Source organism: Pleurodeles waltl, chromosome 4_1, assembly GCF_031143425.1.
Source record: "Pleurodeles waltl isolate 20211129_DDA chromosome 4_1, aPleWal1.hap1.20221129, whole genome shotgun sequence".
Taxonomy (NCBI): domain Eukaryota; kingdom Metazoa; phylum Chordata; class Amphibia; order Caudata; family Salamandridae; genus Pleurodeles; species Pleurodeles waltl.
The window spans coordinates 205,749,576-205,767,752 of record NC_090442.1 but is presented as its reverse complement, the minus strand read 5'-3'; the positions used below and the strand labels follow the sequence as shown (position 1 = coordinate 205,767,752).

At 45.6% G+C, this 18,177-nt stretch overlaps 1 protein-coding gene across 1 annotated transcript in view; it reads right to left on the bottom strand.

The window, feature by feature from the left end:
- LOC138287579 (sodium- and chloride-dependent GABA transporter 2-like) overlaps nt 1-18,177 on the bottom strand; it is a 641,212-nt gene that overhangs the window by 31,454 nt on the left and 591,581 nt on the right. Inside the window, 3 exon segments of the mRNA XM_069228137.1 lie at nt 2,442-2,542; nt 4,264-4,366; nt 17,030-17,167. Of these exon segments, the coding sequence (XP_069084238.1) occupies nt 2,442-2,542; nt 4,264-4,366; nt 17,030-17,167 (342 nt within the window).

The window sequence follows — 18,177 nt, the reverse complement described above, 5'->3', positions numbered from 1 at the left end:
AAGTTTTGAGAGGGTCGTATCTACCATATCCTGGCCTCATGAACGTTGGAGACAGTATCGCTCCTCTTTTGTCTGGAGAATTACAGTCAGTCAATAAGGCAGCTAACAGTCCATAGATTATCCCTTATGAGGAGATTAAGCATACAATACTTGAACAACTCGGATGTGATCCCGAATATTAAAGAGTCAAGTTTTGAAAGGAGAAGTGGGGGAATAATGATAATCTCCAAGCTTTGTTTTACAGGATACAGGATCTAGGGCTGAGGTCGCTAAGACCTGCTACATCTAGTCTGGATGAAGTACTAGAGAAGATCCTTCTAGAACAATCACTGGAAGCTTTACCCAGAGTAATGCGGTTCTGAGTGAGACAACACCTAATCTAACAGTAACTTGAGCCATGGACTTGGCCTGTGTCTATCATAGGTCACCAGACCAATGACCTATTCCAGTCAAAATGCCAACCCTTTATGAATAACTAAGGCAAGACCTCTATGAAGCCCCTACCCAAGCCAACTGGCCCAAACCCAAACTCATTCCAAAGGTACCAGGAAGGGAAGTGGAGCAAGGACCCCAGTGCTACAACTGCACAGAATAGAGGCATGCTGCCCAACAATGTTCTCAGAAAGCCCCAAACCCCAGACACCATGGACATAGGGTATTTAAGAGGCCATGTCCTCTGTATGGATGACCTGCACAGAAAGAGGTACACAGGCACTGTAAAGTTGAATGGGGAGCCAGAAAGGCGCTAGTCGACTCAGGGTGTAGACATACGGTTGTCAAACCAGGGTTGGTGGACCCCCAACAAATACAAAACAGGAGGAAAGTTGTCATAACCTGTCTACTCGGGACAGTAGAGTCTATCCTGTAGCACCAGTTATGATAGAGTGGCAAGGTATAAACCAGGCTGTGGATGGTGGGACTTATTCTGAACTTGGTTGTCGATATGAATACGGCATAGACTACAGTGAGTTTCCCAAACTGTTAATGGTCCCACGGACCACTGCCTACTCTTAAAAAATTTAAAAAACGTAAAAAGATTTTTACACACATCCGGTTTTCCTTTAAGGAACACAGGCTGCATTTAGAAAAAAAGATTGCTTTATTTAAAAGCAATCACAGAGTGATCTGCTGACGCCAGTAGGCCACCATCCCTGTGACTTTTGCGTTTGATTGGGTCACAATTTGCCACTTGCCTCATGAATACTAGTGAGGTAGTTTGATTTGTGCCTCATTAGGAAATGCTAAATAAAACTCATGGAGTTTCAAACATGAGATAGTGATTACCTAATTGCGGTTTGCAGTTAGATAATTGCTATTTGGAATAATGATACATCAAGCCCATAGCCCCTTGCTGGGAATGTAAGTACCTTGCTTTCCACCCAGTACTCTCCAACCTTACACTAACACTTACCATAGAACTTTGTGTATCCTTCCCATTTCCTCTTCACACACATAACAACACTCTAACAACTCAATCTACCACATGTGTACAGCCCAGGCATCCTTATCAACATTCCACTCAGTGCATCATATAGCAAACTCTCTAAATGCATACTTTACTTCATTCTGATCAACGCTTCCACCACAGTCTGCCTCACACTAGACATGGAAGACTTCACCACAACTCATAAGGTTGATGCCATTTTTTATCACCGAGCTCTTGTTCTCCCAAAGAATGACCAACATCTTTGATTACCTACAGCAAGTCTACAGCACCCAGCTCAACAAGCATGGATGTTACCCAGCCCAACAACACACAAACAAAACAGGAAAAGACACTGGGGTTGTTCACTAATCAATGTAACCTCTCTCTTGCAACAGCAGATCTTTTAGCTCTTCTCCTGGCATGTCTCTGCAAAAATAAATACCATTCCCTTTTCACCTTATATAGAAACCATCAAAACCAAAACAACCTCCAAGTCTAAGACATTTGACGTAATCAGTGACTAGTACAGCTACCCAAGATTCACTCTGACTGCATATTTGCCTTTGATCCTGTGCAGCACTCTACTGCCTTTCTGCAAGATTTGGGCTATATACATATCACATACAAATATATACACTATGGACCTGAATACAACCTTGGCTGAGGAGATTACTCTATCACAAAGGTGACGGATATCCCACCTGCCATATTACAAATTCCATTATGTCCTATGGAACTTGTAATATGGCGGACGGGATATCCATCACGTTTGTGGTGGAGTAATCCCCTCAACCAAGGTTGTAATCAGGCCCTATATCTTGAAAGAGGCTTACTAAACCCCAAGCTGGTATCTTTGTCCCAGAAAACAATTCTGACAGTCAACAAATGTTGTTTATTAGCTTGGTTCAAATTTCTTCCTGAGCCAAAACACTTGTATTTCACTACTGTGTCTTCTTTGAAACTATAACAGCCTAAAGTCTTTTAATGCAGAGTCTCTACCTTCCTGAGAACTTACCAAGCACAGAGCAGGAGTCACAAACTGCCAGCAGCACTTGATCAAAGGAAGTGGCCGGTAGCCAATCATATGTTCAATATTGTGATAGAATTTATCTGCACCTGGAAAAAACATGAGAAAGTTGATTTGTGTTATCAGCAGGATCAAGAAAACAAAAATAATGCAAACACAATCCTGGCTGTTAAGCGATCATGGACCCTGACTCTCCTAGACATGATCAAACAAATGGAAGCATAAATGGGTAGCAGGAGTGTCAGAAGCTTTTGGGAGGCTTCTAGCACCTTTTTTCTAGTACACAATAGTATCCTTTAAGGCAGCTCTAACATTTGCTCCCATTCCATTGGTGTGGTCGCCCATAGCTTCTCCTCCACTAGTAAGGTAGTTAGGGCCTTTATAAAGGGTGGGGTCTAAGACATCATACCCTTTCTGCTTTTCAGTTGTGATGACCATGGTCAATGAATTCATTGTTTTGCACCTTTATATCTGTTTATGGTACATGCATATTGTGATTCTCATCTGTGCTATGGGTGTCTTGCACTCTGTGTTTTAGTTTTTTGAATTTAATATACCCCCGGCTCTTTGTTGGCACAATGGTAAAAAATGAAAAAAGTGAAAAAAAGATAAATACAAAAAATATACGGATTTTATAGTGGAAAAGAGAGTTGGAAAGGTGCCTTCCTTAGCAATACTCCCACTATCATTTGTTTTGATTAGGTTATTTTCCTACCTATTAAAGTGTTGACCAGATGGAAATATCACCCAAGATTCACTCCCTGCATCAATCACATTCTTGCCATAAGACATTATGGGGGAACCGCTGAATGACCGCACCGCGGTCAAAAGACCGCGGCGGCCATTCTGGCTTTCCCGCTGGGCCGGCGGGCGACCGCCAGAAGGCCACCCGCCGGCCCAGCGGGAAACCCTCCTCAACAATGAAGCCGGCTCCAAATGGAGCCGGCGGAGTTGTAGGGGTGCGACGGGTGCAGTGGCACCCGTCGCGATTTTCAGTGTCTGCAAAGCAGACACTGAAAATCTTTATGGGGCCCTGTTAGGGGGGCCCTGCACTGCCCATGCCAGTGGCATGGGCAGTGCAGGGGCCCCCAGGGGCCCCACGACACCCATTCACGCCATCCTGTTCCTGGTGGTAAAAACCGCCAGGAACAGGATGGCGGGAAGGGGGTCGGAATCCCCCTGGGCCAGGGGTAAACCGGCGGGAAACCGCCGGTTGCTCTTTTCTGACCGCGGCTTTACCGCCGCGGTCAGAATGGCCCAGGAAGCACCGCCAGCCTGTTGGCGGTGCTTCCGCGGTCCCCGGCCCTGGCGGTCATGGACCGCCAGGGTCGGAATGACCCCCTATGTGTATATAGTCCAAGTTGAGTGCAGCTAGGAAATGATGCATGAAAGTGCTCCGTCAAAGATTTTTTAACCAGTGGGAAAGCCTCTTTCAGTTGCTTTAGCGTGCCTCTTATTTTCATTATTCACGGAGGAAAGGTTTGGGGAAATGATTTTCAGCAAATTCAACAATTAAAAATGTTATCATGAAAGTGGAAATTGTAAAAAAAAAATACACGCTGACAGGAATTTCAGTAGAATGGTCTAGGGAGGATATGGGTATGATTTTTGCCTTATTTCCAGGCAGGCTGGTCACTGCTTTCTGTTAACCTGGTAATGGCATACCTAAAGCGACTCACTGCTTGGGAATTTGCATTGGCCACATTTTGATAAATGTGTTGCCTGCATGATTATCTCAAAGTGCTCTGATAGAAGATAGATGTCAAAGTATGTAGTTCTTTTACCTATGAGTTTTTTTTTCATCACTCACCATACACCCAGCCAATGCAGATGCTTTGAAACATTGCAATAAATAGAAGACACATTCCACTGGCCGCGTAGTAATCAAAGAGCTGGAATACATATATACCGCCCTAAAGGGGATAAAGTGGAAAATGAGGGAATAGAAAGAACATTCCAATTAATATGAGTATGTGTTCTAGAAGATAAAATGAAACAATGCAGTAGAGAATGCAATTATATTCAAATCAAGTCAATATATTGAGGTGTCGTAGTTGGACTCTCGGTCCTTAGTGAGACTGCTGATTTAGGGGTGACAGCACTTTTGTTTGTAGGAGACTGAGTCACTCCTACAACAAGTTGCAAATGTTGGCCTAACCCTCCTGGCTCAAAAGCAGTGCCTCACCAAACTCAGACAGTAAAGGTGATTCTGGAAGCCATATGCATGGACTCTCAGGCAAGTCATGCTGGAGCGAAAGTTACCTTTTCTTCTTTAGTTTGCAATAAGTCTAATAAATTAACAGGCAATGAAGGAGATGCAGGAGAGTTTTCAATATATTTCTTTAAAAGACTGCAATCTATTATAACATGCATGAATTGCAATTACTAGGATAATGAGCAATAATAAAAGCAAAACTGTGAAGATTAGAGTTGTGAATATAAAACCCCCACCATATTGCAATAAACATGAAATATTAAATTCCTAACAAAGAATGCTTAATCTCTATCCTAATGAGAGCTGGGTGTGATAAACCCTAATCTGCCAGTATCATGACCATGAGAAGCACTCCCATCCCTCATTACCTTGGAAAGATGTCTCCAGATCAGACTCCATGAAGACACAAAGGCTGAGTTCTGCAGCAAGGTGACATGCAGCGTAGATGGCATCTGGAAGTAACCCCTCTAATTACCTCGTCCATGTGAGATGTATTTATACGGCTGATGTAGGTTCTCTGATGCAGGTATGTTCCTAAACAACTGATAATGTGGCAGACGTGTGTTGGAAATTACATAGCCAATCCCAACAAGTGCCCATTATGTTCCTGGCAAACGTAAGTGAGAAAGGGACATGATGACAATATCTACTTACACCACTGGTAATGACACCTTCTCAGAATGGCACTGATAAGCCAAAGCAAAGCATTTTTTATAAAATGTAGGCAGCTGCAAAGTGGTAAAAGAAATAATAAAATAAATGGAATAAAACAGTATGCTAAGTGGGTAAAAGGTCACTAGGTGACGGGGCTACAGCTCTGCAAGCCAAAGGCTATGCTAACTCTTGTGCCCACAGAGGCCCATCAATCAATGAATCAATCAGTACACTTGTATAGTGCGCTACACGCCCATGAGGGTCTCAAGGCACTGAGGGGACGGGGGTTGTGCTGCTACTGCTCGAACAGCCATGTTTTGAGAAGTCTCCTGAATGTCAGTATGTCTTTGGTCTGTCGTAGGAACAATGGGAGGGTGTTCCAGGTCTTGGCGGCGAGGTAGGAGAAGGATCTGCCTCCAGTGGTCATTCTTCAGATGCGAGGGATGGTGGCGAGGGCGAGGTTGGCTGAGCGGAGCTGGCGGTGTGGGGTGTAGAAGGTGAGTCGTCTGTTGAGGTAGGCTGTATCGGTGTTGTGGAGTGCCTTGTGTGCGTGGGGTAGGAGCTTGAACGTTATCCTTTTGTTGATGGGGAGCCAGTGTAGGTCTCTCAGGTCTGCGTGATGTAGCTGTGGCAGGGTGCGTCGAGGACCAGGCGTGCCGAGGCGTTTTGCATACGTTGCAGTCTTTTGAGGAATTTGGCCGGGGCTCCTACATAGAGGGGGTTTCCATAGTCAAGTCTGCTGCTGACGAGGGCCTGGGTGGCTGTTCTTATTGTTTCTGTGTGGATCCACCTGTAGATCTTGTGGAGCATGCAGAGGATGAGGCATGAAGTAGCTAACAAATTGGAGATTTGGTGGGTCAGATATGTAAAAGAAAAAGAATGAGGTAAAGGAGTAAAAGGAGACAAAAATTAAAAACTGAAATATAGAAGAGTTAGAGAAGCAGGCAAAAACATAAAGGAAGAAGAAAGGCAGTTGGAAGGTAAGATGAGGAAGTGAGATTAGAGTATATAATAAGGAGCAATAATGAGAAACAGACCAGTAGGAAAACTGATCGAATTAATAGGATAAGAGGTAAGAGGGCAGAGAGGGAACATAGGGGGTCATTACAACATTGGCGGTAAAAGGCACTTACCGCCGTGCAGAAGACCGCCAATACACCACTGCGGCCGCGGTAGACCACCACAGCTATTATGACACACATCTCGAAATCCGCCGAAATTCAGACACCCACACAACACCGCCACACCAAAGGTCAGTGATAAACTGGCGGAAACAAATCCTCCACCTCCACGCCAACAGAAACACGCCCATGCTATTACGACCCACAAATCCACGCGGCGGTCTTTCAACCGCAGTATTCCACTGGCGGTACACACCGCCGCGCTGAAAATACACACACATCTACAAAACACCACCACATTGGACAATTACAAATACACACACCTGATACACATACAAACAACACTCCCACACACCCAACACAATATAAAATACACACCCACATCACCCACAAACCCCTACGACCAGAAATTCTGAAAGAAGGCCAGAGAGACAGCACAGCAATTGACAACCCCATCACACAGAGGCACACAACACCATCACCCACACAACATCCACGCACAAAACACCACAAACCACTAAACTCACCACACTCATCACCACCCACACCACCCCATGGCACGCCAAAGACACCCCCGCTTCTCCGAGGAGGAGCTCAGGGTCATGGTGGAGGAAATCGTCCGGGTAGAGCCACAGCTATTCGGATCGCAGGTACAGCCCACATCAATAGCCAGGAAGATGGAGTTATGGCGCAGAATAGTCGACAGGGTGAACGCCGTGGGACAGCACCCAAGAAATAGGGAGGACATCAGGAAGAGGTGGAACAACCTACGGGGGAAGGTGCGTTCCATGGTCTCCAGGCACAACATCGCGGTGCAGTGGACTGGCGGCGGACCCCCACCTCCTCCCCCACAACTAACAACATGGGAGGAGCAAGTCTTGACCATCTTGCATCCTGAGGGCCTCGGAGGAGTCGGTGGAGGATGGGACACTGGTAAGTCAAATCTCAACTATCATATCCCCCACCCTACCTGCATGCTATCACACACCCCCACCCTCACACCCTCCCCTATCACTCAAAATCCTCACTAATCTACCCATAACACTAACCACCCATCCCAACACCAAGCCCTGCATGACTCAACTAAGCATGGACACCCATCACTAAAGCATGCTCAATGCACATACCCATAACAAGCCCCCACACAGGAATGCTTGCACTGGGGTACACGCACACCCACACATTGCACACCATTACACACACACATGCAATAATCATGCTCTTATACCCCTGCAGGAACCCGAAGGACCGTTACCACATCAGGAGGGTCCAGACAACACCACTCCACCCACAGAAGAGGCCCACAGTGACGAGAGCAGCTCTGCCCTACTGGATCTTGATAACCAGCCCGGACCATCGTGGGCCTCAGGACAGTCGGTTCCCCTTGCACAGGCACAGCCCAACACCAACCTTCCACCCTCTGGTAACACCAGCACAGCACCCACCCAGCGGGCCCAAACCTCCCTACCCAGGACAGGTCAATCAGCTGTGTGTCCACCACTACAGGGCACCCAGGGTAACCCACCACCCCAACAACAACAGGGACCTGGGGGCAGTGGTAGTGGGCACACGGTCCAGGGGACGGAGGCACAGGAACACAGGGGAACTGGGAGGGCTGCTGTGCGACAGGGGGCGGACAGGCCAAGGGAACCCACTCTCCACGAGGTCCTATCCTCCATCATGGGAGCATACCACCACTCCCAGGGACGATGGCGACGGTTCTGGACAAGTTGCAGGAGACCCTGCGCCTGCAGGACGAACTGTATTTGGGGTTCAGGGAGTAGCTCAGGACCATCAGCTCCACCCTGGGCACCATCGTAGGGGTGCTGAAGGACATACATACGACCTTGAGGGACACCGTGGCACGCCAAAGGGCCCCTGACACTAGCCAGGACGATGAAATACCCACCACATCCGCCGGCGCTAGTGGACAGGATACCCGCCACAGGACCACCACACCAGCACCCCACCCCCTGCAGACGGACAACCACCATGCAAGCGGTCCCTGAGATCCAGGAACAGGACAGGGCAACTCCACTGCCATTTACACGTCCACTGTTTCCTCTCCCAGTGTGTCTGTGACGCCCCCTCCCAAAGTACACAAACGCTGGCAATCACTCACTCAACATCCATCCACCTCACGACAGCCTCCAGTACCCGCACCTGCACCCAAAACAGCTAAAGTGACACCTCCGACAACCACCTCCTCTTCCTCCACTCCTAGACCCCCTCCAGCTACCCATCCCAGTGTTCGTCAGAAACTGTCCCTCTGTAAAATTGACCTTTTTGCCCCCACTCCCCTCCCTCCAATTCATCAGTCCCGTCATAGCGCCTCAGCCAAAAAGCCTCCAATACCAGTGGTGCGTGTTCAAGGCTTGTGGAGTGCACCGGCCACTAGGGCAGGCAGTAGGACCCGGAGCCAAGGCACTGGTAGCCCACCCCCTGTAAAGGCTCTCAAATTGGAGAGTGGACGACGGGACCGTGTTAAGACTCCTGGTGGGACAACAACTGACATGGGTTCGAAGGGGATTGGTGAGTCAGCTGTGACTCCAACAAAGGTGGGGAAGGCCCAGAGGAAGTCTGCCCAGCCTCTTGTGAGTGTAACGGCGGAGAAGTGTGCCATCATTTCCGGCGGACCAGACACAACCGCCAGCACCGTCGTCAACGGTACAGAGACCACCGCCAGAGTCACAGCCCAGGAGGGCCCAAGTATTGTCACTGGTCCAGAGACCACTGCCAGAGTCACAGCCCAGGAGGGCCCAAGTATCGTCACTGGTCCAGAGACCACCGCCAGAGTCAGTGCCCAGGAGGGCCCAAGTATCGTCACTGGTCCAGAGACCACCGCCGGAGTCACAGCCCCGGAGGGCCCAAGTATCTTCACTGGTCCAGAGACCACCGCCGGAGTCACAGCCCAGGAGGGCCCAAGTATCGTCAATGGTCCAGAGACCACCGCCGGAGTCACAGCCCAGGAGGGCCCAAGTATCGTCACTGGTCCGGAGACCACCGCCAGAGTCACAGCCCAGGAGGGCCCAAGTATCATCACTGGTCCAGAGACCACCGCCGGAGTCACAGCCCAGGAGTGCCCCGGCTGCCACAGTCCCGCTGGGCAATGAATAAACGTCATGCCACACACCAATGCCCAGTGTAGAGAACTTCATGCCACACACCAATGCCCAGTGTAGAGAACGTCATGCCACACACCAATGTCAGTATCAGAACCGCCATGTCAAAGCACCGCTGAACAGTCCTGAACCGCCATGTCAAAGCACCGCTGAACAGGGCAAAGACCGCCATGTCAAAGCACCGCTGAACAGTCCTGAACCGCTATGGCAAAGCACCGCTGAACAGGGCAAAGACCGCCATGGTGAAGACCGCTGAACAGGGCAAAGACCGCCATGGTGAAGACCGCTGAACAGGGCAAAGACCTCCATATCAAAGCACCGCTGAACAGGGCAAAGACCGCCATGTCAAAGCACCGCTGAACAGGGCAAAGACCACCATGTCAAAGCACCGCTGAACAGGGCAAAGACCGCCATGTCAAAGCACCGCTGAACAGTCCTGAACTGCTATGGCAAAGCACCGCTGAACAGGGCAAAGACCGCCATGCTGAAGACCGCTGAACAGGGCAAAGACCCACTGTAGAGACTTGTGAGACTGTGGCTTTGCACTCCCCAGGATACATCAATGGGGATGGAGCCCCGTCGTGGATCTGGCTTCGCATACATCTGGTTGAGGTGCCCCCCCTTCCCTTCCCCCTGAATTGCCTGTAGTATTTCGATCTGATGCCCCGGCAGTGTTCTCTCCGATAGTGGTCAGGTATCGTTTGTGGGCCTCGCCCATGCATTTTTGGACTGTTGGTGCACGGACATTGTTGTGTACATATCTGCACTACTTCTCGTATTGTATCTATAATTATGAGTGAATTTGAAATATATATCTGTATATTTTTGTATGACATGTATATTGGCACATTACATTGTTTGACCGAATTTCGCATTGTCTATTCATTCTTCCGGGGGGATTGTGGGTTATTACCGTTATTTATTTTGAATGCATTGGTGTGTATGTTGTAATATGCGAGGGTGGGAGTGGGGGTGTTTGGTGGGTGTCCCCCTAACTTTTGCCTCCCCCCTCCCCCGTGTCGTAGGTGCAGTACTCACCGGTGTCTTCGGTGCCTACGTAGCTGTTAGTCGTAGAGGAGCAGAAAGACAAGGGCAGGGAGTATTTGTAATTCCGGCTCCATGGTGGCCTCCTTCCTCGTGGGATGTGTTCAGGTGAGCGTTTTCCCATAGCAAAAGCTGTTTCCGCCATGTTTTTATCCACGGTGAATCCGCCCCGGAAAAGGTGGCGGATTGGTAGGTTGTAATACTGTGGGCGGTACATTGTCTCCTGCCTGTCTGTTGGCCGTGACCGCTGCGCTGTTTGTCTGTACCGCCGGCGGTGTGTTAAAGTGGCTGTCTTTGTTGGCGGTTTCCGCCAGGGTCATAATTCCCTTTTTTTGTCTGCTGGCCTGTTTGCGGTATTACCGCACCTTTAACACCATCCGCCAGGGTTGTAATGACCCCCATAGTATTTAATAATTCCAGACAGAAGTATGTAGAATCAAACAAAAGGATGAGAAGGTCAAAAGGCCCATAGGCAACAGTCCTATGTGGATATAAGAGGGAACGAAAAGGAAATAATTATTAAAGGAAAGGGAGAAGAGTCTATAGCCTGATAAGGAGGAAGGAAGAGAAACGATGGACTAAAAAGAAAAGAAAATGAAGCCAAACATGTACGAAAGAACAAAAACGAAAAACTGTCAGGAAAAGGTGCGAAAGCATGGTCACTTTTAAAACGAGCTCTGTGCATTCTGTTTTATCATACAGTCATGTGTGACCTTCATGCTAAGCAGAACTGGAGGCAAACCAGCCTATAGGACAATCGGAAGATATATAAACAGGCTGATGTCCTGGAAGGCTGTGTAGGGTTTTCATACTTTTCAAAGGTGAAGTCCGTTTAGAAACTCTTCTGTCTCATCACTGTCCTTTTTCAGCACTGTCATATAATGATACACATGACAGATGGCATAAACTGCGGGTCTCTGTGGAGATTTTTTATTTTTTTTTGTGTGTTTTTTACAACACTTACAAAGGTCTGTATAAAACGTTGGAAGTTGTGAACCTCGCAGCAATGTTTGCGTTGGTACAATTCAAGACTCTTGTTACAAATTGAGAATCATATGTTCGTATTTAACGCTAACAAAATTGCTCTGCTTAAATATACTTTGCAAATAAAAAAGTTACTATATTGCGCAAAACCACTGTGCACATTGAAGCTCAGCAAAAGGTACATTTGCAGAAAACTATTAGATATTCACTTGCCAATATGTATTGAAAAGCTCCAGAAACAGCAAGCATGTTCATTTTTCAGCTTGACTACGTTTTATTAGAGTGAAAAATATCTCAAGATGTTTTGAAAATTATCTTTGAATGCAAATAAATTTAAACCGGCAAAGCTAAATCGGGAATATCTCCCCCAAAAAAAAAAAAATGGGCAAAACTGTGAACTTCGCATATGTTGGTAGCAAAACAAGGTACACATCTTTACGAGGTGAGAAAAAGAAAAAAATAGGTAACTTTAAAAAAACCGAGATTATCTGGATATTTTACTTGTACCTTTATTTACTTCAACCTCTACTCTTCCTCAGCAAAATATATATGTACCTGACCTAGTGTTGATCACTGGGAGCCCCCTTCCATCTTGTCCTCATGATGGTGGCCACTAGACGTGGATGTTCTACTCATCAAGAAGCTGGCTTTTCGTTTTGATGATATTTGTTCCTTCTCGCCACAAATCACTTGCATTGCTGCGGAATGGTGGAAAACTGAGTATTGAAAGTAGAACAGGAAGCACACTGGGTCCGCTTCAGGGTTAGTGGTGGAGCTTCCAGGGCAACAGAAGTAGTAGTAGTATTTAAAGGTCTCACGGACACCAAATAGTGGCCTACATCATTCCTGGCACTTTCAGCATTTCGCCATTTCACAGTGCATTGCATTCTCACACTGCATTGTTTCCCCCTCTTTTTTGGTCCCCTCACTCCCCTTTCCCATTACTCATTCCGCTCTAGGCACCTTTGCTTTTCCCGGTACCACGACATTCTAATAGCCCCCCAATATCTCTCTTGCTATCTTTTCTTATCTTTGCTTTGGATTCTCAGCGACTGGTACTCCTCCAAGGTCACGCTGCTGCTACACCACCACAGCAGCCTGCATTACTCTCTATCACTGCAACCTGCATTACTCTCCTCCTTCCTCCGTGGTGCCGAGATGTAAACAGTAAGAGACCTGAGCAGCCCATGAACATCAAACAAGGGTAGGCAGGCACCGCGGCTATTACCTGTGGCTTGTCCTTTGGGATCCCTGGTACTCACTTGGCTGTTTGTCCCCAGAGTAGACAAAATCTACTTACGAAACAGAAAGTAAACAGTCTCTTCCTGTACTTTCCACCCCCTGCACTTCCTCTAGCCCACACCAATTAGAACGCTGGGATCAGGCACCAACATTGTGATGTGATAAGGGTCAAAGAAAGAGTGATGTCACTTGCACTGAGTTGATGTTTTGATGAGTTGTTATGTTACGCAGGTTTGTATGGCACACTACTCAGAAGAGTATCCTAGCACTGAGCAGGTGTGGGTCTAGCCAAACCTATGGCTCGTGGGACTGCTAGGTAAGCCATGTCATCAGCTTCCTGTGGAATTCAAGAAAAGAGGAGAAGGAACTTATGTGTAGGGGCAGGTCGTTCCATGCTTTAGGGGTGTCATGGTTTTCCATATGCATGGGGTGTGTGCAAGCAGGAGTCTGCTATGTGAAAGTTATGTCTATAATGCAGCACTCTGACTGCTCTGAACATTCCAGAAGTAGATGGTTAGTCAGAGGAAAGATATATGAAAAATAAATAAACGAAAACAATACAGAATTCATTTCCATCCTATTAAGCTGGAAAGTCCTCCCGACAGAGAGGAAGTCGTATTTGACGGCTGGTACTTGATTAATCCATTTTAGATAACATGAACTATATAAATATGACTCCCTTGCTATTAGAATGTTATGAGCCTGATGAGTTCATTAAAAGCACCTAAAAGATTACATCAATTAAGCTCGTTTACATCTGATCGCAATTCCCAAACGAGTCCTAAAGCACAATAAGAGAAATCAGAAGATATTTTGCTTCCATATCCAGTTACATACATTTTGAAGTGACCTATAAATCCTGTTATCTGATATTAACTGACTACATTAAATCCATAATGACCTAAAAACAATGGGATGAATTAAAGAAAAATATTGCAGGTGTGTAGGCTCTGCTTAGACAGTCCAATTACTTCCGCAAATATGCTACTCTTGTCAGATCTACAAACCAAATGTACTCACGAACATCTATAGATGGCTACTGGAATTTCCAGTGCTTAGGTTGTAAAAATAAGTGCATGACCAACAGGTTCGTCTTAGGAGCCCGCCCGGGACTGCCGAATGAAGGCATTGCAAAATACCAAGGCTGACTAATATCGAATCCACATCATGCCTTTTTCTTCCATCACTCTACTCTTGTCTCTTCATCTCACCCTTGCAGGTTGTTTTTCCTCTAATTCCTTTCTTTGCGGCCTTCTACCCTTTTCACTATTTTCCTGGTGTTCACATTGTCCATCTGTCTCCCTTTTCTGTGTTTCTCCATCTTGCTGTAGGTTAAAGTTTGACTAAGAAAAAAGTTCTAGTCCCCAAATATGTCACCCGTTGACATAGACTGAGCATTATAATACCTGTGAATTGCTGTAGGTAGATGGGATGTTGTTATAAAAGTAAACAAACGCACTTGATTCAGTATAGAGATGCTAAATCTTTAAAATTGATTTACTAACTTTATGTGGAATTATTAGAACCAACTCTTTAAGGACCCATTTCATACTGTAAAGAGTAGGAGGATAAAGAAGGCTGAGAAGATAATGAATCTTTCCAAATGTGCACACTGTGAATTAAGAAATTTGTACATCTGGCAAAAAGATTTACAAACTTTGCAAAGGCAAATTCATTTTTGTGAGGTCTTCGGCAGATCACTGTGACTTACTAGTCATTTTTGCTCAGGCTATGTTGGAAATCTAACCTAACTTCAGAAACCACTGTAAGAAGCAATTTTGCCATTGAAAAACATAGACCAGTTTAAAAACCTTCTGGAAAAAAGTAATCTAAAATGAGGAAGACTTTTTCTGTATTGAGCTTGTCGTGTAGGCTCTCATTATTCTAATGAGACTACTGGATTTTGAGCGGCAGAATCTCCTGCGGTGTGGGAGACTGAGTCTTAACCCATTACAGGTGACACCTGTCGCCCTAATCCGGGTTTTGCTCCAGCTAACTAGCAGTGCCTCCTCTCTACCCAAGGGCAGGGATGATTGGGCAGCCGAGCACATGACAGAATTGATTTCTCAGGGAAATCGCGGTCAATCAGGTCTCATCCGTTTCACTTAATTACATTAGTCTCACATACACAATGACAAACAGAGGCAGTATATATTTCAATGAGGCTTTAATGAAGTGACTGCATCTTAGATAGCAAAGCATGTACTGCAATAACCAGGAAGATACAGCATGACAAGATTGGAATTGTGACAAGGAGAGTGAGGCATAGAAATAACGCTATCATATTGTCACTAGAGTCAGTAGACTAATTCCTATCAAGGCTATAATAGAGCACAGCATGTGAAGCTCTAATTCTGCCATTCAGGTTCCCCTGGGGAGACATCATCCCCCATACCTGAGCAAAGGTCTGAAGCCTGCATAAGCAGCTGCAGCGAAGCGTTCATCTATCAGCATACAGTTGTGGCCCTCTGGCTGGAATCTCCCTCTAACATGTAAGGGACAAGGGAGTGGTTTTATAATAACACAGCTGATGTTCTGGGAAAATGTCCCTACGTAAGGATGTGTGTTTTCTACCAGAGACAAAACTTTTCCCACGTTCACCAGCAACCTATCTTACTACAGCCTTGAATGAAACACAGCGTGAGCAAGAACGTATTGTTTCAGAACGTAGTGCCGGCCTAGGCAAAATCAGCTAGATAGGGAGAAATAAAACAAGACCTCAAAAGTGGCTATTATTAAAATAATAAACAAAGCTGAATAAAATATATCTAGGTTAAAGTGCACAGCGGCAGGGCTAGTATGCTAAAATAACATGTATGAGGTATAACTAAAATGCCTACACAACAAGCTGATATTTACATGATGCAAGACATTAGCGTTGTCAAATGTAGTCAGAAGTGATATTGGTAAGTTAGAACAGAGATGAACAGTCTGGTTCTTTGGATAGTGGCCAATATTAAGCATTAAAACCTTGTGTATCTTATCCTCTAAATGTGGTTTAATTCTACAATCCTGGAGTTGCTTATGTGTTGACATCACCAATCAGTGAGGAGGACTAAAATGTAAATGCAGGAGTGGGTTGGGAAGTTCTGTCTTTAAGGCAATGGACATCTATATAAAATTGCATGCATTAAAGTGAACATGTTATATTCTACACGTGAAACCTGTAATCTTTTAGATGGGTGCATTTATAAACATCTTTTCCAGCCTTACTTTTCCATGTAACTTATTTTACATCTTTAAGAAGGTTAAGTATATAATATTTGCTTGGATTAGACTATTGCCCTTACAAGTAATAACAGATGATGTTCTTATCACTCAGGCCGATGTCATATTTTGTGATGAGCTATATTGGGGAGAATAAAGAACTGTGGAAAAATAAAGGATGCACTTCTCTTGTCTGTGTCACAGAACAATTGAAAGCGTGTCAGCACACCCTATTACAGTTAAGGCACTCCCCTGGGGGCAGATGATCACTCATATCTCCTTTGGGGTAGGGCACTAGTGGTCTAGGTGTTTGAAGTAGCCAGTCCATCTTTCACTGTGCAAGCAGCAATGTAACCTGTGAGGGAATGTCAATGGAGGGGGTCAATGGGACTCATTAATGCCTTTCAAGGGCAAAGGGGCACTCCCTTTGTGGTGCGTCGTGGGACCCTGACAGCTCCTTTGCCTCTGCACCCAAGTCTATAATACTTTGTACGTGGAGAGATAAATTCTCACTGCAAATAAAGGGACACCCTTTCAGGATTATGCAGGTGCTACATTTCCACCAGGATGATCTATAGTATCGAAGGGGCAGCACAAGACATGCAGCTCCTTCTGTAATATTAAAGTGCCAGGCGGCATGGGAAACACAGATAGCCATTGCACCCCTCCGGTATATTGCATGATAGGGCCCGAGCTTATCCATGCGTATCTATCCACCATCTTACCTCAGTGAGCATGGCAAGGCCAATTAGGTATGAGAAGATGGAGAAAAACAGGATAAGCAGTTCCCTGCAACTCTTCTGTCGAAAGATATTGAGACACATGTTGATCATTGCACATCCCTCAACCATCTTACCTCAGTGAGCATGACGAGACCAATGAGGTATGAGACGATGGAGAAAAACAGGATAAGCAGTTCCCTGCAACTCTTCTGTCGAAAGATATTGAGACACATGTTGATCATTGCACATCCCTCAACCATCTTACCTCAGTGAGCATGACGAGACCAATGAGGTATGAGACGATGGAGAAAAACAGGATAAGCAGTTCCCTGCGATTCTTCTGTCGAAATCTTTTGGGATACATGTCGATCACTGCGGTAATCAGTCCCTCCACAGCGACAAACTGAGAAGAGATAAGTTCAGTACAGTTGTTAAAACATTCCTTCAATGTTCAGCATTGTTACTGAAGTGCACTTGAGGGGTGCCCAATTAAGCTTGTGACCCAAACTGTGACTTTACTGAGTCCAGTGTACAATGTGTAAAAACAAAAAAGAAGAAAATGGTGAAGTGGCTTAGTTCTTTTGAGTATCCACCAGCATTGTTGAATACCAAAGCTGCTGAATACAAAGTCTGCCAACTCTTGATTTCGCATCATAACTTATTTTCCCACCATCCTATACTTCCGGTGTCTTCATCGCACTCTTCCAGGTTCTTTTTAATTGATGTTTTCTCTATTTGTTTCTGTTTGCCTATATAGCTCTTCTTTCTTTCTCCCTTTTCTGCATTTCTCTCATTTGCTCTGGGTCTAGTTCCATTCCCAAAAATGAGGGATTGTACTCACCGTCAAAACCCTACATCACAAATTAAGCACTGGGGTCTTCCCATGTTGCAAGCTTCCTTTAACAATGACAGTACCATCTGATTTTCATTCTATCAGTATTCTTCTTCATGTTTCGTAAAATACTGTATAATTACCTTTAATGGTCAAGAGTGTCACATGACAGGGGTCGCATGTAGGTAGCCCTGTATCATTCTAAGTGTATCTATTAACAGACAGTAGCATAGTATTCTCATCAAAGTATATGACGCATCAGAGCAGTGTCCAGGTACCATAGAAACACTGTCAGTGTTGAGAGGACCTCTTGGACCCGAGTTGCTTCCCTTGTTTCTTGACTTCATTTTAGATTTCATAATGTACACGTTTTAGCTGCATTGCTTTTAGCAAGGACATTTTACACACTTTATTTCACTGTGCTTGCATATTATTCTAGGAATATATTGTACAAATAGCTTGTTTTAGTTAGCCTTTCCTCAAAATGTAGTCAGTAGATTATGTCCAAGGCTAGGCAAACTCTACACAATATCCTAGTGCTCATTTAGGAGACAGCTTCTAACATCTAGACAAAGCATTGC